Source organism: Thamnophis sirtalis, unplaced genomic scaffold (genome assembly GCF_051295495.1).
Source record: "Thamnophis sirtalis isolate CommonGarterSnake01/CBP01778 unplaced genomic scaffold, rThaSir2_p1.2 scaffold_14, whole genome shotgun sequence".
NCBI lineage: Eukaryota > Metazoa > Chordata > Lepidosauria > Squamata > Natricidae > Thamnophis > Thamnophis sirtalis.
Genome location: NW_028261394.1, coordinates 13,997,322 through 14,024,396, shown reverse-complemented (window position 1 = coordinate 14,024,396; position 27,075 = coordinate 13,997,322). Strand labels below are relative to the sequence as shown.

General features: G+C 46.5%; 1 protein-coding gene across 1 annotated transcript in view; it reads left to right on the top strand.

Moving 5' to 3' along the window:
• Positions 1–9,575: 9,575 nt before the first annotated feature.
• SEPTIN12 (septin 12) overlaps positions 9,576–27,075 on the top strand; it is an 85,818-nt gene continuing 68,318 nt past the window's right edge. The window contains exon 1 of the mRNA XM_087728499.1: positions 9,576–9,658. Coding sequence (XP_087584625.1) covers positions 9,604–9,658 — 55 coding nt within the window. The 5' untranslated portion in view covers positions 9,576–9,603. The remainder of the gene's footprint in view (positions 9,659–27,075) is intronic.

Sequence of the window (27,075 nt, the reverse complement as noted above, 5' to 3'; positions counted from 1 at the left end):
TTTTCCTCCTCTCTCTTCTTTATCTCCTCTCCTCCTTCCTCTCCTCCTCTTCTCTGTTCTCCTTCTCCTCCTTCCTCTCCTCCTTCTCTTCCTTCTCTTTTCTGTTCTCCTTCTCCTCCCTCTTCCGCTGCCTCCCTTCCTCCCTTCTCCTTCTTCTCCTTCTCTTTTCTGATCTCCTCCTCCTCACCCCCTCCTCCTCTTCCTCCTTTCCTGTTCTCCTCCTCCTTACCCCTTCTCCTTCCTCTCCTCCTTCTCTTCCTTTTCTTTTCTGCTCTCCTTCTCCTCCTTCCTCCTCCTTCTCTTCCTCCTCTTTTCTGTTCTCCTCTTCCTCACCCCCTCCTCCTCCTCACCCGCTGCTCCTCCTCCTCCTCCTTTCTCTTCTCCTTTTCCTCCTCTCTTCTTTATCTCCTCTCCTCCTTCCTCTCCTCCTCTGTTCTCCTCCTCCTTCCTCTCCTCCTTCTCTTCCTTCTCTTTTCTGTTCTCCTTCTTCTCCCTCTTCCGCCTCCTCCTTTCCTCCCTTCTCCTTCTTCTCCTTCTCTTTTCTGATCTCCTCCTCCTCACCCCCTCCTCCTCTTCCTCCTTTCCTGTTCTCCTCCTCCTTACGCCTTCTCCTTCCTCTCCTCCTTCTCCTCCTTTTCTTTTCTGCTCTCCTTCTCCTCCTTCCTCCTCCTTCTCCCAAAATTTTCCTGCTCTTTCACAGTCATTGTTACAACTATCTATTGTTGACTAGGGAGAAGAGTAGAATACTGATGGGGGTAAAAGATACGGTGAAATGTTTCCTTCACAGTTGTTTTCTTCTTGTTCCATTTTTGCACTTCTAAATGCAACAATATGGCTCTGCCTTTCCTCCTCCGTCTCCTCTTTTCTCTTCTCCTTTTCCTCCTCTCTCTTCTTTATCTCCTCTCCTCCTTCCTCTCCTCCTCTTCTCTGTTCTCCTTCTCCTCCTTCCTCTCCTCCTTCTCTTCCTTCTCTTTTCTGTTCTCCTTCTCCTCCCTCTTCCGCTGCCTCCCTTCCTCCCTTCTCCTTCTTCTCCTTCTCTTTTCTGATCTCCTCCTCCTCACCCCCTCCTCCTCTTCCTCCTTTCCTGTTCTCCTCCTCCTTACCCCTTCTCCTTCCTCTCCTCCTTCTCTTCCTTTTCTTTTCTGCTCTCCTCCTCCCTCCTCTTCTCCTTCTCTTCCTTCTCTTTTCTGTTCTCCTCCTCCTTACCCCTCCTCCTCCGGAGCTTTTTCTGCAAGCAACCGTAATTGTAGAGACAAGGGATCTCCTCAGGGTAGCAATCAGTGAGAAATGGAGAAATCTTTCTTCGCCACTTGAGGTCCTCTACACAGCAGGATGACCTCAAGTCCCCCAGTGAGAAGCCTCCAATGCAACAGGGCAGAATTTCCAATTTTTAAAAGGTAATTCACGTTGCATAAATCGGAGGCCAAAAAGAAAGTGGGGGGGGGGTGGAGAGAGAGAGAGAAATATCCCTTCGTCTTGCCTGCAGATTGAAAACTGACCTAAGTGCTCCGTTGCCCCCAAGTGGTTACATGGACCTTCCTGACACACGAGAAGAAAATCAAGGCCTGCCTGCAAGTGAAAGGCTTTGAAGCCCCTCTCGTTGGTGGGGTGGGGGGGAATCGTCTGGCAGTAAGACAAGTGATTGACAGAACCCCTTCAGGGGCTGCTTAAGTCTGCTAACACTCAGATTAAATCCTGATGTTGGGAGGAAACAGAAGTGACTGGAGTGGAAAGAAACAGATCGCTGGCAAAGCACTGTCGCCACCGATGTTCTTCAAGATTTGAGCTTGAAACCGTAGCCTTTCTGCAGGTATTAATAGGTAGTAGAACTTCTTGCACCAGCCCTGGTCAGTCGCACCCGCTGATTTCTGCAAGATGAAGATCTCCGGGGTTCTCCCCTGGTCGGATGACCATCTTATTTTCAAGACAACATCTGGAGAGCCCCACTGCAGATTTACAGATTCACAGAGCTGAAAGGATCCTTGTAGGTCATCTAGTCCAACCCCCTGCCCAAGCAGACCCTGCACCATTTCTGACAGGTGGCAGTCCAATCTCTTCCTGAAAGCTTCCAATGATGAAGCTCCCACAACTTCTGAAGGCAACTTCTGTTCCATGGGTTGATTGCTCTCACTGTCCGAAAATGTCTCCTTATTTCCAGGTTGAATCTCTCCTTGGTCAGTTTCCATCCATGATTCCTTCTCTGGCCTTTGGGCGTTTGGGAAAATAGCTTGACCCCTTCCCTTCCATGGCAGCCCCTCAAATATTGGAAGACTGCTATCCTGTCTCCTCTGATCCTTCTCTTAGCTAGACTAGCCATGCCCAGTTCCTGCAACCGTTCATCCTATATTTTAGCATCCAGTCCCGTCATCATCTTTGTTGCTCTCCTCTGAACTCTTTCCAGAGTCCCAACATCTTTTTTATAGTGTGGTGACCACACTGGATGCATCCAACTAGATGCAGTACTCTAGGTGTGGTCTTACTAAGGCTTTATAGATTGGTATTAGTACCTCCCTTGAGCTTAATTGTATCCCTCTATTAATGCAGCTTAGGATTGCATTGGCTTTTTTGGCTGCTGCTGCACACTGCTGATTCATATTTAGCTGGTCATCCACTGTACTTCATTTGAAACGTTGCATGACTTGGTATTTGTTTCCAAAGTCTCCGTCCAAGGGGCAATGTGTGGCTTTCTTCAACAGTTGGCAGAAGCCAGAAGCCAGCTGAGGTCCTTTGGTGATGTCTGCCCTGCTTCTGGAGCCAATAAATGCATGAATAAACGCACATACGGAGACATACCTTCCACAGCTGGAAATTCCCACCACCATGTAATGTCAGTTAGCATTATTTCAGTTCTTCATTTACCATAGCCTGCAGTGCCTTTGCAAGTAGACTCATAGCCCAGGGTTGTGTGGTTGGTGGTCTGGTTCTGGATGAGTGCCCCCCCCCACAACATCTTTGAGGAGCAGCTGCTGTGCTGCCTGATCGCAAAATATAGGGAAATAGTTTTCTTACCTATCATACCAGAAAGCTATGATGAAGGGACTATATTAGGGGGTCCACAAACTTTTAAAACAGGGGGCCGATTCACAGCTCTTCAGACTGTTGGGGGAGGGAGGACCGGCTGGGTAGGGTGTGGCTAGGTAGTCATGTGACTGGGTGGGCGTGGCCAATTAGCAGTCCATTTTGCCTTTGTCCTTGCTGTACTTGCCCCTCCCGTACTCATCCACTGGCCCTGGATCGTATGGCTGTGAAAAATACCCCAAAAGGCTCTTTTTAAAGCACTACTAACCTGCTTTCCAGGCAACAGAAGAAGACCCAGCTGATCGGGTGGAGTGCCGGTCAGTTGCGATTCGTGAGGCAGAGAATAGATGAGGCAGGGCAGGGGTGGGTTTCTGCCAGTTCTAACCTCTTCTATTGAAGAGGTTCCACAAATCTACAGTGCCGTTTAGAACAGGTTCCAGCTCCCTCCCCCTGCCTGTCCACACATCATCAAGATGAAGAGCGAGAGGAGGAATTCTGGGAGTTGAAGTCCACAAGTCTTAAAGCTGTCAAGTTTGAACACCCCTGGGGTTTTTTTTCTAAAGGGTTAGGGGTGCAAAGGTCTTGTAACTTGACAGCTTTAAGACTTGCGTGCCTCAAATGCCAGAGTTTCTCAGTCAACATTTTGGTTGCTAAGCAAAAGCGTTGTTAATACATTTTACAAGTTGGCCACTCCCACCCAGTCACAGGGCCAGCAAGACACTCCCACCTGGTTACATGGCCGGCAAAACACTCCCACAAAGCAGGCCACACCTACAGAAGAGGTTCTTAAAAAATTTGAAACCCACCACTGGGGCATGGCCAGCCAGAGGTGGTATTTGCCTGTTCTCCGAACTGCTCAAAATTTCCCCTACCAGTTCTCCAGAAGTGGTCAGAACCTGCTGAATACCACCTCTGCTGTCCATGTCCAGAAACAATTTGTTTTCATATATTTATATATTCTTTCATTTATAATTAATAAATAATAATAAATAAATAAATAAATAAATTTCTTCAATATATCTGTGGTATATAATTCATGTGCCATACCACATCCAAAACCAGGTTATTCCACAGAGCTGACCAACAAAGACAGCTTCAACAAAGCAGGTCTAAAGGAACTTGACTTTGGGCAACGTGTGAAACCTCCATGGGCCCTTCCTTCTCCCACTCCCATGAGTGGGTCCTTGGAATGTATCTGAAAGCCAGACAAGGAATAATGGATGGAAACTGATCAAGGAGAGATTCAACCTGGAAATAAGGAGGAATTTTTCTGACAGAGCAATCAACCAACAGAACAGAAGTTGCCTTCAGAAATTGTGGGAGCTTCATCCCTGGAAGCTTTCAAGAAGAGACTGGACTGCCATTGGTCAGAAATGGGGTAGGGTCTCCTGCTTGGGCAGGGGGTTGGATTAGATGGCCTATAAGGATCTGTCTCTGTACATGGCTGGAATTGTGCAATTGTTAGGAATTCACCCAGGATGGAGGAGACAGAAAAGGCGTTGGCTCTCTCCAGCCAGCTTTGCTACGTGGTCCTTAAATCAAAGGAGAAAAAAAGAAAGGAGGAGAAAAGGTCAGATTTGATCTCTGGGGCAAGCTACCTTCTGTTTACATTACCAGTCCTTAAAATACGACCAACATGTCTCTCCACAAAACCACTATAAGAGGGAAACATGCAAATGGCCTTGTCAGCCAGAGGTGTAATTAGATAAAAATATATACCTTGAGCGAGGGTGGGCCACCCTTCAGGAGCAACAGGGCTGTGGTGCCACATCAGCCCAGCTGCTTTGCATTGTTCCAGCTGGTCTGTCTTCAACGTGGTGCCCTCCAGGCGTGGTGTGTGTCTGTGTGTGACCTCAGCTCTGATCCCTTCCAGTTGGAGCTAAGGTGGCGTCAGCTCAAGGCGACCTGGTTTATCATGACTGGAGAAAGCTCTGGGAGAATGAGGTGTAAAAGGCAATCCTCCCTCCATCTCACCTGCAGCACAACCAGGAAATAGAGTACAGGTAGTCCTCGAATTATGTCCACAACTGGGACCAGAATTTCTGATGCTAAGCAAGATGTTTGTTAAGTGAGACATGCCCAATGAAATGTCTGCAGGAAAAAAATCAAGCTCTCTTCATTTCAATCCTGAACTACAAATACCGTATTTTTCAGACTATAAGACGCAATCTTTCTGCAATCTTTCTGCCTCAAAAAAGAGGCTGAATATCTGGGTGCGTCTTATACACCGAATACAGAATTTTTTTGCCTCCCGAAGCCCCGCCTCTTCACCAAAAGGGGCGTGCATAGCCTTAAGGAGGCTTTCAGAGAGCTCCTGGGGGCTGGGGAGGGCAGAAATGAGCAAAAAATGGGCCGTTTCCCCCCCCCAGCCTCCAGCAGCATTCTATAAGCCTCCATAAGTCTATGCATGCATTTTTTTGACAAAAAATGAGCCCGCTTTTGTGAAAAACAGGCCAGTTTTTGCTTGTTTTTGCTCCCTCCCGTTCCCCCAGGAGCACTCTGCAAGCTTGAAATTCTGCAATACTGCATTCTAATCACTGTGCACCCTGGAAGGAAGGAAGGAAGGAAGAAGGAAGGAAGGAAGGAAGGAAGGAAGGAAGGAAGGAAGGAAGGAAGGAAGGAGGAAGGAAGGAGGAAGGAAGGAAGGAAAGAGGGTGGGAGAGAGGGAGGAAGGAAGGTGGGAGGGATGGAAGGAGGAAGAAAAGAAGGAAGGAAGGTGGGAGGGATGGAGGGAGGAGGGAAGGGAGGAAGGAGGGTGGGAAAGAGGGAGGGAGGGGAGAGAGGGAGGAAGGAGGGTGGGAGGGAGGGTGGCAAAGAGGGATGGAGGGGGATGGAGTAAAGAAGGAGGGTGGGAGAGAGGGAGGAAGGAGGGAGGGTGGGAGGAAGGAGGGAGGGAGGGAGTAAGGAAGGAGGGAGGAAGGAAGGAATAGCACATAGACTTATATACCACTTCACAGGGCTTTACAGCCCTCTCTAAGTGGTTTACAGAATCAACATCTATTGTAACTTGTGTATATGTTGTCTATGTAACAAAAATATTTTTTTTTAAAAAAACATCTATTGTAACTTCACATGATTAGTAAACAAAGGGTTGTAAGTCAAACTATCTGAAATGCATTTGGGGGTCTCCACTCTGTTGAAAGACCAACACAGGTGTCATACATGGGTTGAAGCAATGAAATGCAAGCTATTGAATCTCTCTCAGCAGAAGTCTCTAAGTCAGGGGTGTCCAACCTGGGCAACCTTAACACTTGTGAACTTCAACTCCCAGAAGCTGGCTGGGGAATTCTGGGAGTTGATGTCCACAGGTCTTAAAGTTGCCAAGGTTGGAAAATCCTGCTCTAAGTCAAATTGTGCTGAGCTGAGAAATGTTCTGACAGTCAGAGCAATCAACCCATGGAACGGAAGTTACTGGAGCTTCATCAGTGAAGGCTTTCAAGAAGAGATTGGACTGCCATCTGTCAGGAATGGTGTAGAGTCTCCTGCATGGGTGGGGTTGGACTAGATGACCTACAAGGTCCCTTCTAATCCTGTTAATCTGCTAACTTCATTCATAAGGATTTTCTGATTCAGTGTTCATACGAACCCAGAAAATTAATTGAGTCAACCCTGGCTTTGTTAACCAGGACTTGGAGATTATGTACATCCATCCAGATATAATTAATCGTCTCATTGACCCGGTATCAAATCCCAAACAACATTGGGAGGAAGGGAAAAATTATTTTCTAAATCCTTCTGCAAGCCAAAGCTTTTTTCAAATGGCTCGCCCTTCTCCCCTTGACACTTTTAGCTGTGGGATCAGTTCCAGGTACACAACAAAGTAGGGGGAGGGGAAATCCTTTTGCACATTCCCTGTGTGTGTGTGTGTGTCCCACGGGGCTGTAGATTCAAGCATCTAGATCACAACAGAAAGTGATCCAAATTGATGGAGCATCTCATTTTTATTTTGGGTTATTGCTGCATTCCATACGTTTTTTGCATTTTTCTGTTGAAGAGTTGGGTTGTTTTTTGAGGTATTTTTTTTTTAAAAAGAGTTTGAATATTCAGGATTTGGTCAAAGGCCCAACTTGCTCTGCCCACTTTGGGAAGCTGATCTAAGGCAAGAGGCTGGTTAACAATTAGCAGTTTTTTCTGACCCATGCTGAAAAAAAGTCTTTGATCTGTTTGGTCTATAACAAATTTAAGCCATGAGGGGATTAACCATGGTTTATCAGATAAGCCGCTACCTGGAGCCAGTTCTGAGAGATGGCTCAGTTAAGTATTTCTTCTATATGAAGATAGGACATATATTTTTCTCCCCAATTTGGGACCTTCCTATTCAGAGGTCCAAGAGCAGGGCTAAACTTTAAAAAGTTGGCAAACTCTGGTGGGAAATTGACCCAGGCCTTATCAAAATAGAATCTGAATAGAGCTGGAAGGGACCTTGGAGGTCTTCTAGTCCAGCCCCCTGCTCAAGCACGAGACCTATACCATTTCAGTCAAGTGACTGTCCAGCCTCTTCTTAAAACCTCCAGTGAGGGATTATCCATGATTTCTGAAGGCAACTTCTGTTCCACTGGTTAATTGTCCTCACTGTTAGGAAGTTTCTCCTTTATTCCAGATTGCTTCTCTCTTTGATTAGCTTCCATCCATTGTTTTTGATCCTGCCCTCCGGTGCTTTGGAGAATAATTTGACCCTCTCTTCTCTTTGTGGCAACCTCTCAAATACTGGAAAATTGCTATCATGTCACCCCTAGTCTTTCTTTTCTCTAGACTTGTTGTTAGTTGCGAAGTCGTGTCTGACCCATCACGACCCCATGGAGAATGTTCCTCCAGGCCTTCCTGTCCTCTATCATCCTCTGGAGTCCATTTAAGCTCACGCCAACGTGGTTCAGTGACTCCATCCATCCACCTCATTTTCTGTCGTCCCCTTCTTCTTTTGCCTTCAGTCTTTCCCAGCATTAGGCTCTTCTCTAGTGAGTCCTTCCTTCTCATTAGGTGGCCAAAGTCTTTGAGTTTCCTCTTCAGGATCTGGCCTTCTAAAGACCAGTCAGGGTTGATCTCCTCTAGGACTGACCGGTTGGATCGTCTTGCAGTCCAAGGTGACTCCATCCAGCCACCTAATTCTCTGTTGTCCCCTTCTTTTTTGCCCTCCATTGTTCCCAGCATGAGGCTCTTCATTTCATTTCATTTCATTTTATTTGTCTTGTATGCCGCCCACTCCCAGAGGACTCCGGGCGGCTCACAACAGACAAGGAAAAGGGGATAAATAGACAAGACAACACAACACTTTAAAAAAAAGACGCAACATTCACAATTTCCGTGGGGCTGGATGTTTCACAAGCCCCCCAGCCTGCTGGAGCAGCCAGGACTTAGTGGCTTTGCGGAAGGCCAGGAGGGTAGTAAGGGTCCGGATCTCCACGGGGAGGTCATTCCAGAGGGCTGGAGCTGCAACAGAGAAGGCTCTCACCCGGAGAGTCGCCAGCCGACATTGGCTGGCAGATGGAATCCGGAGGAGACCTAACCTGTGAGATCTTATCGGTCTGAGGGAGGTAATCGGCAGGAGGCGGTCTCTCAAGTACCCAGGTCCGATGCCATGTAGGGCTTTATAGGTAGCGACCAGCACCTTGAAGCGGATTCAGAGACTAATGGGTAGCCAGTGCAGCTCGCGGAGGATAGGTGTGACGTGGGTGTACCTAGGTGTACCCACAATCGCTCGTGCGGCTGCATTCTGGACTAACTGAAGTCTTCGAACACTCTTCAAGGGCAGCCCCATGTAGAGCGCGTTACAGTAGTAACAGGGTATCCTTCTTCCTTCTCCTTAAGTGGCCAAAGTATTTGAGTTTCCTCTTCAGGATCGGCCTTCTAAAGAGCAGTCAGGGTTGATCTCCTCTAGGACTGACTGGTTTGATCGCCTTTCAGTCCAAGGGACTCACAGGAGTCTTCTCCAGCACCAGAGCTCAAAGGCCTCCATTCTTTGGCGCTCAACTTTTCTAATGGTCCAACTAGGTTCTTTAGACTAGGCAAACACAAATCCTGAAGGATGGGAAATCTGGGAGGGAGGATAGACATGAAGTGGGTAAAAGGAGCTTGTGTCCCACACCAGCTGTTGCTTCTCCTAGTTTCTTGGGCTCAGCAGCTTCTCTTCTTGCTTTCCAGTCTGCCGAAAGCACCTCGGAGCCCCCTGCCCTGATCAAACCCGCCCCTCTCCCTCCCTCCCTCCCTGCCTGGCTGTCTGTCTCTCCTCCCCTCATCTCCTCTTACCCTGCAAAGAAGGGCCAGGCAAACCCAACCAGCCAATGTAATCCCCGGAAGAGTTGAGCTGGGGAGGGGGGCGAGCATTCTGGAAAGAAGAGGAGGATAGAAGGGAAGGCAACTCTTGTGTTGCTTTTGCTCCTTTCTGAGCCAGGCGGGCAGCCTTGGGAGGTGAGCGCCAGAGGGGACGGGGCAAAAAAAACTAATCCCACCACCACTGAAGCAAAAGCTCATCTAGGACCACAAGTTATGGAGTTTGCACATTGGTGAGTCTAAATCTCTCTGTTGTTGTTTTCTGCAGGATCTCTGGGGTGGGGGGAAAATCCCGGCAAGTGTGAACGAGCAAGGAGGATGTCTCAACTGTCAGTGAAAGAACATCTGGATGGGATCCTTTCGGACTTTGAAGGTAAGTGCCGGAGAAGGAACCAGGCATCTGGGCAAAGGAGATCGTTTGCTGCTTTCCCAAAAGATTGTTGCTCCCTTTTTCTCCGTAGCTTCTGAGTTTGGAAAGCTGCTAGTGTGTGTGTGTGTGTGTGTGTGTGTTTGTGTTTGTGTGTGTGTGTGTTTGTACACACATCATCAAAGGAAGGGTTAAAATGTCGATCATTTTGTAAGCCTCCCAAAATCTTCTTTTTAAAAAAGCCAACCGGTTTCTTTGGTTCAAGAAAACCCAAATTAATGCAAAGGTTAGGTCCCAATCACACATTTTTTGGAAGAAAAGGTCTTTAAAAATCTGGAGAATAGCTCATATCCCATTTGTTCTTTGATTGATTGATTAATTGATTGATTGATTCAGTGCCACCCCCGTATGTCTTCACTTCTCCTCTGTAGAGGCTCCAACGGTAGAAACCTGCTCGCGTTTGACGGAGTGAAGGAACTGTTGATGTTGTCACCAATTCACCTTCTAAAGGAGACATTAAACATATATATATCTATCAAATATATATCTAAATACAGAGTTCTATAAAGCTACGTTTTGACAACCCACTTATCCCAAGCTGGCATCAATCATTGAACCTTATTTACTCAAATATTTCTTAAAGGGGGGTCCTGGGATTCCTGAGGTCCCCCCTGAGGCATTGTCTGCAAATTCACAATTATTTAGCAGCCTACATTTAAAAAAAACCATACTGTATTAAGATGCCATAAAATTATTATGAGAAGCAGTAGCAGCAGCAGTGGATGTGTTCAATTTTATTTTTAATGTGGTAAATATCGATAAAACTCTTTTGAGGCCCTCCGTAATTTTTAAAAGTGAGCAAGAGTCTTGAGAGAACATTTTTTTAAGAAGCACTGATTTAACATATGTATGTGTATAACATATCAGTCACACTGTTCCCTCCTTCCTTTCTTCCTTCCTTTCTCTCTCTCCTTTTTTTCCTTTTTTTCTTTTCTTTTCTTTTCTTTCTTTCTCTTTCTCTCTCTCCTTCCTTCCTTCCTTCCTTCCTTCCTTCCTTCCTTCCTTCCTTCCTTCCTTCCTTCCTTATGAAACATTCTTGCTTTTCCATACATCAATTTGTGAATTGCATGACCTCCTCGCCTCTCTTTCTGATTCTATCCGTTTCCAAGTTTTTTTTCCACTCTTCTTCCTCCCTACTCACCTATCTTCCCATCTAAGAAATGAGTTGTATTTTCTTTTAAAGTGCTTTATAAGGTGTTTTTTTTTAACCCCTTCTTATTCGGGATGCAGTTTTTCTGTTCTAAAGAGAGTAAAGATTTATAATGCTGAATTGTCTGTTACGGTGCAGAATTTTTTTTTCCTTAACAAGATTTCTAGACTGCAAAGTTGCAAAACTGCATCCCAAGGGTGCATGGACAGACCTCAAGCCAGAGAGTTGGTTGAATGAGATTTCTAGAGAGAGGAGTCATCAGTAGACCTCGAAATCTATTCCAAAGATCAAAAATGGATCCTCAAAGTAGACAGGAAGTCCTCAGCCACAATTGAGCCCCAAAATGTATGTTACTAAGTGAGACATTTGTTAAGGGAGTTTTGCCCAATTTTACGATTTCTCCCTCCACTTTTGTTAAGCAAATCACTGCGGTTCTTAAATTAGTAACACAGTTGTTAAGTGAGTCTAGTTTGACTTTACTTAGAAGGTCGCAAAAGTGGACACTGCAGCCATCAGAATCATGCGAGTCAGTGGCCGAGTAGCTGAATTCTGACCACACGACCATGCCACAATGGCTGTAAGTGTGGAACAACGGTCATAAGCCACTTTTTTCAGGGCTGCTGTAGCTTCCAACAGTCGCTAAGTGAACTGTTGTAAGTCGAGGACTACCTGTGTTGGAATAATGTAACTGGACCGCAAAGCCTGTTGCGTTTGCCCTTACAGAATCTGGCTTGCAGAATTTTAAATATCGGAAGTTGTAGAATGCACTGGGCTGTGAAATGAACGTGGCACATATCTAATTCAAAACAGGTCACACTGAAGAGGTTTTGGGAGAGGAGTTTCCTCTGAGGCTTTCCAGGGATCTACTGTTCTGACCTAGGCTTCTGTTCTGTCCCAAGCCTCTACAATATATACGGACGCAGACTTGGCTGTCTGCCACAACTAAGGAGGGAGATAAGCAACCCCTTGGCTGGGAGCCCAGAAAGCTATCTCTATGAAACAAGGCTTGAACTCACGAAAGTCTCCCAATCTTTCTCTACGGCTGGATCAGTAAATTGTTGTTTCCTGCAAAATTCCCCTCCCGTCGCCCCACCTATAAGCTCTCCGGGAGGGGCCTATCAGTAGCCACCTGTTCCTATTTCCTTCTGTGATCCTTTTTCCAAAGCTGCTCCCTCTTCCTCGCAGCCTTGTGCATACGTACGTCAGGGAGAGCCTTCCTCTGTTCTTCCTCACTGCTCCCTGACTCAGACACCACCTGGTGGCCTCTAGTCCCTGCTCTGACTCTGAACACCTCACCGCCCCACAGTCTTCCTCAGCCTCCAGGGCAGTCCCATAGTGTTCATCGCTGTCAGATTCCACAACAGCTCAGCTGGCCGTTGTTGGGCCACAACAGCTTCCCGATACAGTAAAAAGCATACGCTTAGTCCGCAAAACCCTCTTTTTATTTCAACGGTTGTGAATTATGTTCATTCGCAGCCCATAATGAGTCACAAATAGTTTGTAAAGAGTCCAACAGAAGTCTGCCAAAGTCTTTCGGGATAAGGCTGATAAGCACCCACCTTTATCTCCCTTGAAATGCTGCCAAAGACCTAATTGGCAATTAGCTTGCAAGGCCACACAGAGCAAGGAGTCAAAAAGGAGCTTCAGAATTTAAACCGAGCAGAACGAGCAAAGTTGCTTCCTGCAAAGGCTTCCGTGCCTTTGCTCCTCCTTTATGTCCTATGGGAGGGGCCAATCACCTCCAAACCTTACTCCCCAGTCATTCCTTCTGTCTTAACTGTTCTTGCCTTCTGGCAGCTCTGTGCATGCGCGCACTAGGAACAGGCTCGCCCTGTTCCCCTGCCTTGCTGCTGTCCAACTCTGGAGGCAGCACATAACTCCCAGATGGCCCTGGCCCCCTCTCTGCCTCTGACACAGAGCCCTCCTCAGAGCCTTCCCCAGATTCCAGGACTGGCCCATGTTCCTCCCCAACCTCCTCACTGTCCGAATCTGCTGCCGGCTCTGCAGGCCGCCAGGGGACCACAACATCTACCTGAGCTCACCTCTAAAGTACCCATGAATCCGGAAAGTGGTTTGAAGTCTTCCGCCCTGAGATAATGCTGAGAACCAACACAATAGGAAGATAACGAGAAGAATAGGAAGTTATCCCAGTTGCAAATGTATTCTGCTCCTTTACATTTCTGGATTGACTCCAAGCTGAAGGCCACAGAGCAAAACGCCTGGGTTCTATCATGCAAAGCCAGGGTGGGGATAAGTCACCGTTTGCTGGTGCTAAGTGAAAAGGGGCCCAGCTGTGCCCCTTAGGGCTGCCTGCCACCCCAAGCTAATTTTTTGCAGCCTGCAGAGCCCCAGAGGCCAATTGCCCAGAGTTTTGAGGCAGGACATTTGAGAAGATGGTAGGTGCAGTTCATTTGAGAAGCTTCTTGGTTGAAAAAACAAACAAACACTCCTCCCGCTTCTGCAAGCCAAATGAAAAAAACGACCCTTTTGTCTTTCACCCTCCCCCTTTTCTCAGCTCAGCATCCCAACAGTACTTATTTTGGAGCTGGTTAGCCTGAGTAAATCTAAGAAGGAAACAAAACGAAAATGGCACTCCCAGTCAAGGAACTGCTCAAGAGGCTAGCAGGAAACAGCCCAACCAAAGAATTTTCCCAGATCTCTCCCACCAACACTGACAGGGAAAGCTACGAGAACCGTGAGGGAAAAATATTTGGTAGAACCGGTTCGTCAAATCTACCGAACTGGTTAGAAGAGGGTTCCACCAGTGGACCCGGAAAGCAGGCCACACCTACAGAAGAGGTTCCAAAAGTTTTTGAAACCCATCACTGACTTGCATGCTTCAATGCCAGAGTTTCTGAGTCAACATGACTGGAGGAGGAATTCTGGGAATTGAAGTCCACAAGTCTTAAAGCTCTCAGGTTTGAAGACCCCTGGGGTTTTTTTTCTAAAGGGTTAGGGGTGCAAGGATCTTGTAACGTGACAGCTCTAAGACCTGCATGCTTCAATGCCAGAGTTTCTGAATAGCTACTTGGACCGACCTAAGTACTAATTCATAATTTCATATCTGGTCACATGGGTGGCAAGCCACTCCCATCCGGTCACAGGGATGGCAAGCCACTCCCACAAAGGAGGCCACACCCACAGAGTAGGTTTGAACATTTTTTGAAACCCACCACTGGGGCAAATCTATGGTCTGGTCAAATCTGCTACCATGCAAGCCCTCAGCTCCAGTGCACACAGGCCAACTAATTTTTGGCCCTCCGGAGGGCCGGGGGCAGTGGTGGGATATGACTGGTGTGCCCCAGTACAGGCGTACCAGTGCCTACTGGGAGCACCAGGTACCATTCCGGTACGGCGCTCCAGAGGGCTACTCACCCACCCACTCTCCTTACTGCTTATTTGAGGCAATCGGGGCTTTTGCGCACAGGCATGGAGCGTAAAGTGCCTGTGCGATGCTCCTCCGAGCAGCTGGAGCGTCGCAGGCGGTGGGTATGCATCTCCGTGCTGCATGGGGTGCACATGGTGGGCGCCCGGTCCTGTTGCACCGTACAGGTTGCATCGGGATCCGGAACCCCCCATTGGCTGGAATAGGCAGTTTTTGCCCTCCCAGGCTCTAGGAAAGCTTTCGGAGCCTGGGGAGGATGAAAAATGGGTGCAGCGGGCAAACCAGAAGTTCAGAAATGATCCTCAGGCTCGGGGTAGGCCGTTTTTGCCCTTCTCAGGCTCCAGAGGGTTTCCCGGGGTCTGGGGAGGGCGAAAATGATCTCCCCTGGCACCTCGGAGTGGCTCCGGAAGCCAGAAACGGATCGTTCCCAAACTTCTGGTTTGCCCGTTGGACTCATTTTTCATCCTCCCCAGGCTCTGAAATCTTTCCTGAACCCTGGGGGGAGGGGGGAGAAAGCTCCCTCCCACCGCATGGGGCGGGGCTGGTGACATGCGTGCATGCACAATGTGGTCACACGCATGTGCAGGTGTGAGGGGCACTTTGCCTTGTGGGTGTGTGGCACACACGTGCGTGCCATCGCACACACACACACACAATTTTGGCACGCGATTACAAAAAGGTTTGCCATCACTTTACTAGAATATAAACTGAGTGCAAACCCTACTCCTTTAATAGCACTGATGATGTTACCTAGTTTGGTAATGAAACACCCTCAAGGAAACAACCAAGCGCAGAGAGCACCAAGGACCCCTCAAAAATGACCCGAACAATGGAATTATCCATGTCTGTGTTCACCCATAAATTGTGGTAGATACACCACGATGGCTAGCCTCACGCAACCCAGTAAGCTATCAGTCACGGTTTGTAAAGCAACTAATGCACTAAGCATTGGATTGGATGATGGTTTAAAGGCATGCATGTATGAACTCATTTAGAACTGGGGGTGGGTTGGGGGGGAATATAACCCTGTCCATGTCCAGAAACAATTTGTTGTTATTATCTATTCTTTAATTTGGGGCCAAGAAAGATGGCAATGGGATGATTTGTGGTTAACTCCAGAATTTTAAGTTTGTAAACAATGCCTTAGTATGTTAGATGAATCTACCCATTATTAGAATATCAACAAAATGATTTGAGATGAGAAATTTTCTGACAGTGAAAATAATTAATGAGTGGAATGGGTGCTTCATCACTGGAGGTTTTTCAGAAGAGACTGAACAGCCACTAGTTTGAAATGGTATAGGTCTCCTGCTTCAGCAACGGGTTGGACTAGAAGACCTCCAAGTTTTCTTCCAACTCCATTCTTCTGTCACTGCAAGAATGTATACTGTAAACCCCAGAAAACAAATAAACACTCTTTTAGTGTGGTTTATGAACATGTATTCAAATACAAGTTCAAAATACACATTCCAAAACACCACTGCGAAGTTTAGGCTGTGATCACATCCAGAAATATAAACAGAATCTGCAGCGGACATAAACTGAAATCAACTCACGTTTTTATCAACATTTTTCCTCCTTCATCTACTACTGACTCTAGACAGTCTTGTTTGTATATTATTTGGAAGATAAGTGCCCCAAGGAAAAAATGGAGGACTTTGAACTATGGTGCTGGAAAAGACTCCTGCGAGTCCCTTAGACTGCAAGGCGATCCAACCGGCCAGTCCTAGAGGAGATCAACCCTGACTGCTCTTTAGAGGCCAGATCCTGAAGAGGAAACTCAAATACTTTGGCCACCTAATGAGAAGGAAGGACTCCCTGGAGAAGAGCCTCATGCTGGGAAAGATGGAGGGCAAAAGAAGAAGGGGACAACAGAGAATGAGGGGGCTGGATGGAGTCACCGAAGCAGTCGGGGTGAGCTTCAATGGACTCCAGAGGATGGTAGAGGACAGGAAGGCCTGGAGGAACATTGTCTATGGGGTTGCGATGGGTCAGATACGACTTCGCAACTAACAACTACAACAGTAGTTAGAGTTGGTCTCTTGCATGTGGACCAATAAAAAAACGAATCACAAGGAAGTTTCATACCTTCCATAAGCAGAATTTCTCAATCTTGACAACTTTAAGATATACAAATTTCAACTCCCAGCATTCCCCAGCCAGCATGCTGGGAGTTGAAGCCCACACATCTTAAAGTTGATAATGTTCAGAAACACCATTCTATAGATTTCCTTGCTTCACCAGTAGAAACTGGTGAACCAACCAGGAAAGTTAAGCTAAAAATTCAGAATATATGGCAGTATAGTTGTGTGGGTGAATGTATATGAGGAGAAAAAAAATACTGAGTACATAAGATATATACCCTCCCTCTATGTACTTTAACATGTTTATATAAGGGTTGGGGTATGCTAAGGGCCTTTTGAAGAGGTACTTTTAAAGTTGGAATTCAAACTAACATAAGTGGTGTGAAACGCCCATAAAATTATTTTACATAGATATATAAGGCCTCTTTGGCTTTCCATTTTCCCCAAACACACCCACAGTTCAAAGCATAATGTCAGGGTTCCAAATAGCATCCACATAAAATTTTACCTTCAACTTTACTTTAACAAGACAGAGCAAAACTGGATTTCTATAACAGTTTCTTTATTGAAAGTTTTTTAAAAATCATTTCTAAACAATCTGCCTGAGATCACCATTGATTTAGATTCCTATTAGTGGTGGGTTTCAAATTTTTTTAGAACCTCTTCTGTAGGTGTGGCCTGCTTTGTGGGAGTGGCTTGCTGGCCATATGACTGGGTGGGAGTGGCTTGCCAGCCATGTGACCAGGTGGGAGTGGCCAACTTGTAAAATGTGGTGAAACTCACTTAACAATGCTCTTGCTTAACAACCAAAATGTTGGCTCAGGAACTCTGGCATTGAAGTGTGCAACTCTTAAAGCTGTCAAGTTACAAGACCCTTGCACCCCTAACCCTGCGCACGTGACAATCAGCTGCCCTTCGCGCATGCGGCAGTGGCAACAGTGTGTGCCTGTGTGCCAGGCAGCTGATGGATGGGTGTGCATGCGTGCCACAACCCGGAAGTTCAGCTTTTTTTGGAGTGTGATCCCATCCGTGGGCAGCAGTGCCAAAGACCAGTGTGCACATGAGTGCGGACCAGCTGATTGTCAGGTGTGCATGAGCACCGGAACCTGGAAGTTCAGGTTTTCCAAAGCGGGGCCCCCGAGAAGCGTGTGTGCGCACGACGTTTCCATGCAACTTTTTCGGCACTCGGCATCACTGGGGTTGGACTATGGCTTCCATCATTCACCAGCCAGGATAGTTGGCTTGTTGCTCAACGTGGATCTTAGCTCCTCCCAGAGCAGAGACAGATATAGAAGCTCTAGGCTTTGCTACAAAATAATAATAATCATCATCATCATCATCATCATCATCATCATCATCTTCGTGTGCAAGTTGAGGAATCACAGGTTTGGCTGGTCCATCGACGGTGAAGAATCTGATTTTTCAGGGCAAAATAGCCACAGGGGTTCTAATGCGTGTGAATCAAGAGAGAGCTATTTTCTTCCCCCTTTGTTGGAGAAATTCAGACAAGATTCCCTTGAAGATCCCTTGAAAGGCTAGAGATCTTTCTTCCCCTTACCCCCAACCCCCCAGTTTTAAGAAATTGGCCTCTGAAAAATAAATCTCTGGAGCACGGGGTCTCCAACCTTGGCAACTTTAAGACTTGGGGACTTCAACTCCCAGAATATCCCATCCAGAATGGGAACCCTGGAAGGAAGGGAGGGAAGGAGGGAGGGAAAGAAATGAAAGGGGAGGAAAGGGGAGGGGGGAGGAAGGAAGGAAAGCTGATGAAGGAAGGAAGACTAGGAAGGGAGGGAGGGAGGGAGGAAAGAAGGAAGGAAGGGAGGGAGGAGGGAAGAAGGAGTTGAAGTCCACAAGTCTTAAAGTTGCCTAGTTTGGAGACCCCTGCTCTGGAGAATGGATACAGGTAACCCACCACCACAATTGGGACCAGAAGTTCCAAAGTGCTTGCCAAGTGACTCATGCCCAATTTTATTACCTGCTTTGCCATGGTTGATAAGCGAATCACTGCAGTTGTTAAGTGAACCATGCAGTCATTAAGCGAACTTGGCTTCCCCATCGACTTTGCTTGTGGGGAGCCAGCTGGGAGGGTCACAAATGGTGATCATTTGTGAAAAGATTTGCTGGTGGCCAAGTGCCCAAATTTTGATCACATGACCAGGGAAATGGTGCAATGGTTGTAAGGGCAAGGACCGGTTTTTTCAGTAACATCAAACAGTTTGTTTATAAGTTGAGGACTACAAAAAAGATGTTGAGACTTTGGAAAAAGTTTAGAGAAGAGCAACTCAGATGATCAAAGGCCTGGAGACTAAATCATATGAAGAACGGCTGCAAGATTTGGGATTTGGCTCATCTAGAGAAAAGAAGGACTAGGGGTGAAATGATAGCAGTATTCCAGTATTTGAGGGGCTGCCACAAAGAAGAGGGGGACAAATTATTCTCCAAAGCACCTGAAATCAGGACAAGAAATAATAGATGGGAACTAATCAAGGAGAGAAGCAATATGGAATTAAGGAGAAACTCCCTAACAGTGAGGACAATTAACCAGTGGAACAGCTTGCCACCTGAAGTTGTGGGTGCTTCATCACTGGAGGCTTTTAAGAAGAGACTGGACAACCACTTGTCTGGAATGGCATGGGGTCTCCTGCTTGAGCAGTGGGTTGGACTAGAAGACCTCCAAGGTCCCTTCCGGTTCTATTCTCTTCTACCCTATATGTTGAGAAGCTGCAAGATTTTGCAAGAAGCAGCTAGAGCAAAAGAAAAAACAAACCAGCGTTATTTGGCAATTGGCCTCCCTTCAGAGCAGCTGCTTTGTTCCCACACAAAGCTGAAATTGAGATAATTCAGGCCACCCCACCATGACAGAAGGATAGAGTTTTATTCTGAAAGCTCCTTCAGGAAACCTCTGTGGAGAGGCAGCTCAGAGTTGGAACATGGACAGGCTGCAATCACTAGCGTGTGTCTCCCGCAGAGACACACACACACACACACACACACACACACACACAGAGAGAGAGAGACAGAGACAGAGACAGAGACAGAGAAACACAGAGAGAGAGAAAGAGAGAGAGACAGAGAGAGACACACAGAGAGACACATAGAGAGAAACACAGAGACAGAGAGATACAGAGACACACACAAAGAGAGACACACACAGAGAGACACAGAGAGACAGAGAGAAACAGAGAGAGAAACATAGAGAGACAGAGAGAGACAGACACACACACAGAGAGAGAAACACACACAGAGAGAAACAGACAGAGAGACAGAGCCACACAGAGAGACAGACTGAGAGACAGAGAGAGAGACAGAGAAACAGAGAGACAGAGACAGAGACGCACAACGAGAGAGACACACAGAGAAACACAGAAAAACACAGAGAAACACAGAGAGACAGACAGAGACAGAGAGACAGAGACACACACAGAGAGAGACAAAGAAAACACATACACAGAGAGAAAGAGAGACAGAGAGACACACACAGAGAGAAAAACAAAGAGACAGAGAGAGACACACACAGAGAGAAACAGACACACACACACACACACACACACAGAAACATAGAGACAGAGACAGAGAGACAGAGAAACACAGAGACAGAGAGAGAGAAAGAGACAGAGAGACAACACACAGAGAGAGACATACAAAGAGACAGAGACAGAGAAACACAGAGAGACAGAGACACAGAGAGAGAGAGACACAGAGAGAAACACACAGAGAGAGAGAGAGAGAGAGAGAGAGAGAGAGAGAGAGAGAGAGAGAGAGAGAGAGAGAGAGAGAGAGAGAAGGAGTGACAGTTTTGTTGGGTTTTTTTGCTTAAGGGTTCCAGTTACGAGCTGTTGCTGTAGCCCTGTCTCTCTTCCCACATTTCACAGTTTGTAATTTAGGGAGATTTGGAGCCAGCACTCACGGGAAGAGGTGGGGTGAGGGAGGGAGGAACTCCACAATGCATAGAAACCCTGGGGACTCAACAGTGATCAAGGGCTCCTCCTTCCGAGACAGATCTTGTTGGCCACCGGTGTTGATGAGAAAGCCTTCTCCAAACATCTGCAGGACTTGAAGGAACGGGAACACTTTTGACCTAGTAATTTTAAGCAGAAGAACTTAACTTCTCTATGGAGATTCTCAGTCATCCAAGTCGTGATTGTCCCAAACATCCTTTTTTTTTCAAGAGGCAACTGGACTTTCTGGTTTTTCTTTGAAGACCTTTTGCTTCTCATCCAAGAAGCTGCTTCAGATCTAACTGGATGGTAGGGATCCTTCCATTCCCCACCATCCAATCACAGCTGAAAAAAGCTTCTTGGATGAGAAGCAAAACATCTTTAATAAAAAAACCCAGAAAGTCCAGTTACCTCTTGAAAAAAAAACACTTTTGAAAGAACCTAACTTGGAAGAAGTAAGACTTGGAAACAGAGATTGTGCGACCGGTCTCCATTTGAGAGGAGATGAGATTCTAATTTGATCTTGGGAGAATTTAGGCAAGATGAAAACCAGAGGTGGTATTCAATTGGTTCTGACCAGTTCTGGAGAACCAGTAGTGGAAATTTTGAGTAGTTCAGAGAACCGGCAAATAGGCTGGCCCTGCCCCATCTATTCTCTGCCTCCCGAGTCCCCTGGAGTCTGGAGGGAATGGAGATTTTGCAGTATCCTTCCCCTGGAGTAGGGTGGGGGAATGTAGATTTTACAGTATCCTTCCCCCTGGACTGGAGTGGGAATGGGGATTTTGCAGTATCCTTCCCCCAGGAGTGGGGAGGGAATGGGGATTTTGCAGTATCCTTCCCCCAGGAGTGGGGAGGGAATGGAGATTTTGCAGTATCCTTCCCCTGGAGTGCTGAGAGAATGTAGATTTTACAGTATCTTTCCCCTGGAGTAGGATGTGAAGGGATTTTACAGTATCCTTCCCCCGGGAGTGGTGAGGGAATGGGGATTTTTAAGTATCCTTCCCCTGGGAGTGGAGAGGGAATGGGGATTTTGCAGTATCCTTCCCCCGGGAGTGGGGAGGGAATGTAGATTTTACAGTATCCTTCCCCTGGAGTAGGATGGGAAGGGATTTTACAGTATCCTTCCCCCGGGACTGGGGTGGGAATGGGGATTTTGCAGTATCCTTCCCTTGGAGTGGGGAGGGAATGTAGATTTTACATTATCTGTCCCCTGGAGTCTGGAGGGAATGGAGATTTTACAGTATCCTTCCCCTGGAGTCTGGAGGGAATGGGGATTTTGCAGTATCCTTCCCCTGCCAGACCCACCAAGCTACGCCTACAGAACTGGTAATAAAAAAAATTGAATCCCATCACCGACAGTCTGATTTTGAGAGGATAAGGAGTGGCTTTATTGATTCTGTGGCTAATGTCTCATCTTGGCCCAGAAAGGCTGCCAGGACGTCTGTATCCTCCTAAGCTCATAAGAAAAACTGGCTTCTTGGCCAACCTAGAAAAGAACCATCTTAGTCATGAAATTGCACGTTCCTTTCATTTTACAATCAACTATAGTTACAGGGTACAAACAAAAAAAGAAGTTGAGACACTAGGAAGAGTGCAGAGAAGAGCATCAAAGAGGATAAGGGGGCCAGAAGCTAGATTGTACAATGAACAGTTGTGGGAACTGGGGATGTCTAAAATCTAATATGACTGAGCGCAGTCTTCCAATATTTGAGGTTGTCACAGAGAGGATGGGGTGTATGTATTCTCCAGAGCTCTGAGGACTCAACAACAAAGTAACACATGGAAACCTATCGGAGGAAGATCCAACCTAGAACTAAGAAGAAATTTCCTATCAGTCAGAACAATTAATCAGTGGGACAGGTTGCCTCAAGAATAGCAATATAGCAATAGCAGTGGACTTATATACCGCTTCATAGGCCTTTCAGGCCTCTCTAAGCAGTTTACAGAGAGTCAGCATATTGCCCCCAACAATCTGGGTCCTCATTTTACCCACCTCGGAAGGATGGAAGGCTGAGTCAACCCTGAGCCGGTGAGATTTGAACCGCTGACCTGCTGATCTAGCAGTAGCCTGCAGTGCTGCATTTAACCACTGCGCCACCTTGGCTCCTGTTGTGGCAGGTCTACCACTGGAGGTTTGAAGAAGAGAGTGGACAGCCATTTGTCTCCTGCCTAAGCAGGGGGTTGGACTAGAAGAGTCCCTTCTAGTCCCTTCCAACTCTGTTATCAAAAGTCCCTTCCAACTCTGTTATTCTAAACACAAGAAGACTTGGTTGAGCTTCGTTGAGTTGTGTTTGGTCAACACAATATAAGAAAAGTTGCTGAGACTCTAGAAAGAATGCAAAGAAGAGCAACAAAGATGATTAGGAGACTGGAGGCTAAAACATATGAAGAACACTTGCAGGAACTGGGTATGTCTAGTTTAACGAAAAGAAGACTAGGGGAGACATGATAGCAGTCTTCCAATATCTCAGGGGCTGCCACAAAAAAGAGGGAGTCAAGCTATTCTCCAAGGCACCTGAGGACAGGACAAGAAGCAATGGGTGGAAACTAATCAAGGAGAGAAGCAACATAGAACTAAGGAGAAATTTCCTGACTGTGAAAACAAGCTTGCCTCCAGAAGTTGTGAATGCTCCAACACTTTTTAAGATGTTGGGTATCCATTTGTCTGACGTGGTGTAGGGTTTCCTGCCTAAGCAGGAGGTTGGAGTAGAAGACCTTGAAGGTCCCTTCCAGCTCTATTCGGATTCTACAATAACAAATTCCTGCAGTTTTCTTGACAAGATGTCAGAAGTGGTTTGCCCTTGCCGTCTTCTTCCTGGGGCTGAGAAAGGAGGATCAGCCACAGGAATCTGACAGCCATTTGTCTGAAATGGTATAGAATCTCCTGCCTGAGCAAGGGGGCTGGACTAGAAGACCTCCAAGGTCCCTTCCAATCCTATTGTTCCATGTTCTGAAATCCGGGTTGGTTGATGGCACAATTTCTCATTGAGACCCTGCACTTCATTCAATGAGGAATGCTTCTGGATGTTTCTATGAAAGCAACAACGGGAGCAGAGAAACTCCTGTGTGGGCTATCCTCCTCCTCTCCCTCCTCCACAGATGTGGAGGCCGGGCTGGGCTTATAGCTGCCAGCTGTTCCCCTAGATAGAAAGTATGAATAGACATTTATTAAGTGGGTGGTGGGGTGGGCTTGAAGCCTGCTAGACTGGAGATGAAGAACAAGATTTCCTCCAATCCATTCGCTCTGAGGTGCTGCTGGAATAATGTCCCAAAGTGAGATGGAAACAGGATTCTTGATCAGGATTGGAATGAATGATAAAGTAAAGCTAAAGGTTCCCCTCGCACATACATTCTAGTCGTTCCTGACTCTAGGGGGCGGTGCTCATCTCTGTTTCAAAAGCCGAAGATCCAGCACTGTCCGAAGATGTCTCCGTGGTCATGTAGTTGGCATAACTCAGTGGCAAAGATTCACGGAACACTGTTACCTTCCCACCAAAGTTACCTTCCCACCAAAGTATTTTTCTACTTGCATTTTTACATGCTTTCGAACTGCTAGGTTGGCAGAAGCTGGGACAAGTAACGGGAGCTCACTTCCTCCGTTAGGAATTCAAACCACTGAATTGCTGACCTTTTTGATCGGCAAGCTCAGCAACTTAGCCCCTGAGCCACCCTTGAATCTTAGAACCAACATAATGTCTTACTGGTGGAAACCGGAGTGTATTCTGGCAACCCAAATTCCATGTCAACCATTCTGTCTTTTTCATCGGCTCCTATTGCACACAAAGCTGGATTGTGTTTGTGTGCCATCAGATAATTCTCAACCAGTCCCTGCAGTTTTCTCGGAAAGATTTTTTTTAAGAGACGGTTGGTCCTTGTTTTCTTCTTCCAGAGGTTGAGAGAGGGGGAATGACGCCACATCTCTTGGCTGATTTTGTGCCTAGGGCAGGACTGGAACGCAGCATCTTCCTGTTTCTAGCCCTGGGCTTTAACCACTAGCCATTTGGACCCTTTCAAAGGTCCCTTTCCAAAAGGCAGCTGGACTTTCTTGGTTTTTTCCCCCCCTTGACAACGTTTCGCTTCTAACCCAAGGAGCTTCTTCAGTTCATCAGCCCAAGAAAGTCCAGTTGCCTTCTCATCTTCCTCATCTTCCCATCCTTCTCATCTTTCCTATTGCTGCCTCCTATTGGAATCTTACAATTTATCACTTGTGGTTTGTATCTTCTGATTTATGATCTATGACTTGCCACTTTGTTGTCTGTATGTAGAGAGCCAAGGTGGCACAGTGGTTAGAGTGCAGCACTGCAGGCTGCTACAGCTGACTGCTAGCTGCAGTCCGGCAGTTCAAATCTCACTGGCTCAAGGTTGACTCATCCTTCCAACCTTCCAAGGTGGGTAAAATAAAGACCCAGATTGTTGTGATTACGAGGCTGACTCTGTAAACCGCTTAGAGAGGGCTGGAAAAGCATTATGAAGTGGTATATTCTAAGTGCTATTCCTATTGCCCTCCCTCCCTCCCTCCCTTCTTTCCTTCCTTCTTTCCTTCCTTCCTCAGAATGCAGTATCACAGGCTAAGTCTGCCGACTGCCAGCAGTTTGATTCTGACTGCCTCAAGGTTGACTCAGCCTTCCATCCTTCCGAGGTGGGTAAAATGAGGACCCAGATTGTTGGGGGCAAGAGGCTGACTCTGCAAACCACTGAGAGAGGGCTGTAAAGCACTATAAAGCAGTGTATATGTCTAAGTGCTATTGCTATTGCTATGTACACTGACAGCAGCTTATGCACCAGAGACAAAATTCTCATTTGTCTATCACACTTGGCCAATAAAGAATATTCCTATTACTTGTTTGGCCGGGAGGGGGATTACCTTTGGGACAACCATGACCCGGATGATTGAGAATCTCTCTTTCCCTTCTTATCTATTTTCCTCTGCTAAAACCTCTCCAATGCAGGACTAAAAGGCCAATGTTTGGGGTTGAAAGATAGCAGCAGATCTGTATCTTTGGCTCTCAGCCAATTGTTGACCATCTGCCTTCATGGTCTCCCTGGGTCAGTTTATGCACAACAACCCTTCCAGCTGCAGGGATGTTTGGAGTCCCTCCAGCCAACCTTTTGATTCCCCCGTGACAGTGACGGAGTGTTTGCTGTCATGTTCTCCGTTTGGTTCAGGGGTCAGCGCTGGAGGTGTGGGGGAGAGGGGAGGAAGGGCAACAGGGGCAAAGTGCAGAAGCAAAGGATTCCTTCTCACCCCCAGGGAGGTGGGGAATGATTCTTCTTTGTGATGGACATGTGGAGCTCAAGCAGGTGCTGGAGAAAACAGCTGGAGGGCAGGGGTCAAGCACATAAATGAACTGGAGCTGGCTTTTCTCAGTCCACTTCTAGCTGTTGAGCTGCTGCCATGCTTAAGACTCAGGGAATAGAATGGAATGGAATGGGATAGGAGAGGAGAGGAGCGGAGAGAAGGGATTGGATTGGATTGGATTGGATTGGAAGGGAACGGAACGGAACAATAGAACAGCAGAACAGAACAGAAGAGAAAATAGAAGAGAAGAGAAAAGGGATTGGATTGGAACAGAACGGAACAGAATGGAACAGAACGGAACAGAACAACAGAACAGAACAGAACAGAATAGAAAAGAGAAGAGAAGGGATTGGACTGGATTGGAATGGAACAGGAATGGAATGGAATGGAACACCAGAACAGAACAGAAAATAGAAAAGAATAGAATCATACGTCTAAAAATGATCATGTCACTTTCTTCAGTGCAATTGTAACTTCAAATGGTCACTGAATGAATGGTTGTAAGTTGAGGACTACCTGTATGGTCTCACAACCTTTTCCACTGTTTAGAAATGACCCGTATTATTTTGGAAATAAATTATTTTTATGTATGTATGTATGTATGTATGTATGTATGTATGTATGTATGTATGTATGTAAGTAATATTTGTGCTGATAAATAAATAAAGGGAGACTAGTATAGATCTATTTCAAGCTATTTAGCTCTCATCAGCTAGCCATACCCTTACTGGGATTCGAACCTGTGCTGTATTGCCTCTTAGGCAGATGTGTTAACCACTGAGCTACAGAGCTCGACTCCTTATCAGCCAAGCCAGAGTGAAAGGTATATATTTAAAGTCACAACCCCTGGTATGCCCAAATATGGGAGGAAGTTCACTGCTTCCATTCTCTGTCCATCGGCTCGTCACAAGAGACCATCCAGACAGAAACCCAATTTTTACTGTTGCCTTTGTTACATACACACACACACACACACACACACACACACACTCCTTAAATTCACATTCTTTGTGAAGACAATGCTGAACTAGCTCCTGGTGTGTGTGTGTGTGTGTGTGTGTGTGTGTGTGTGTGTGTGTGTGTGTGTACATCCAGATGACTTTTTTTTTCATTTGTGAGCCATGGTTTCCCCAGGGCTTCTGATTTTTTTGTGGTCACGGAACACCCATGAAAGATGGAAAAAAGAGCCCGGAGCCACAGATTGCATTAAAATCTCTTTTCTTAAGCCAGAGACCAACAGATAACATTAAGTGCAAACATGTAAATCAGGGCCCCTTAAGGAATTGATTGGATTAAGTCTCTTCTCTTTAGGAAAGCAATTGATTTAGTTAAAGAAATCAGAGGGACCAAGTAGTTGACATCTTAGCTTTTGCTTCTCTTGTTTGATTAAATTGAAGGGCAGGTCAAGCCTTCAATCTTTCCCAGCATGAGGCTCTTCTCCAGGGAGTCCTTCCTTCTCATTAGGTGGCCAAAGTCTTTGAGTTTCCTCTTCAGGATCTGGCCT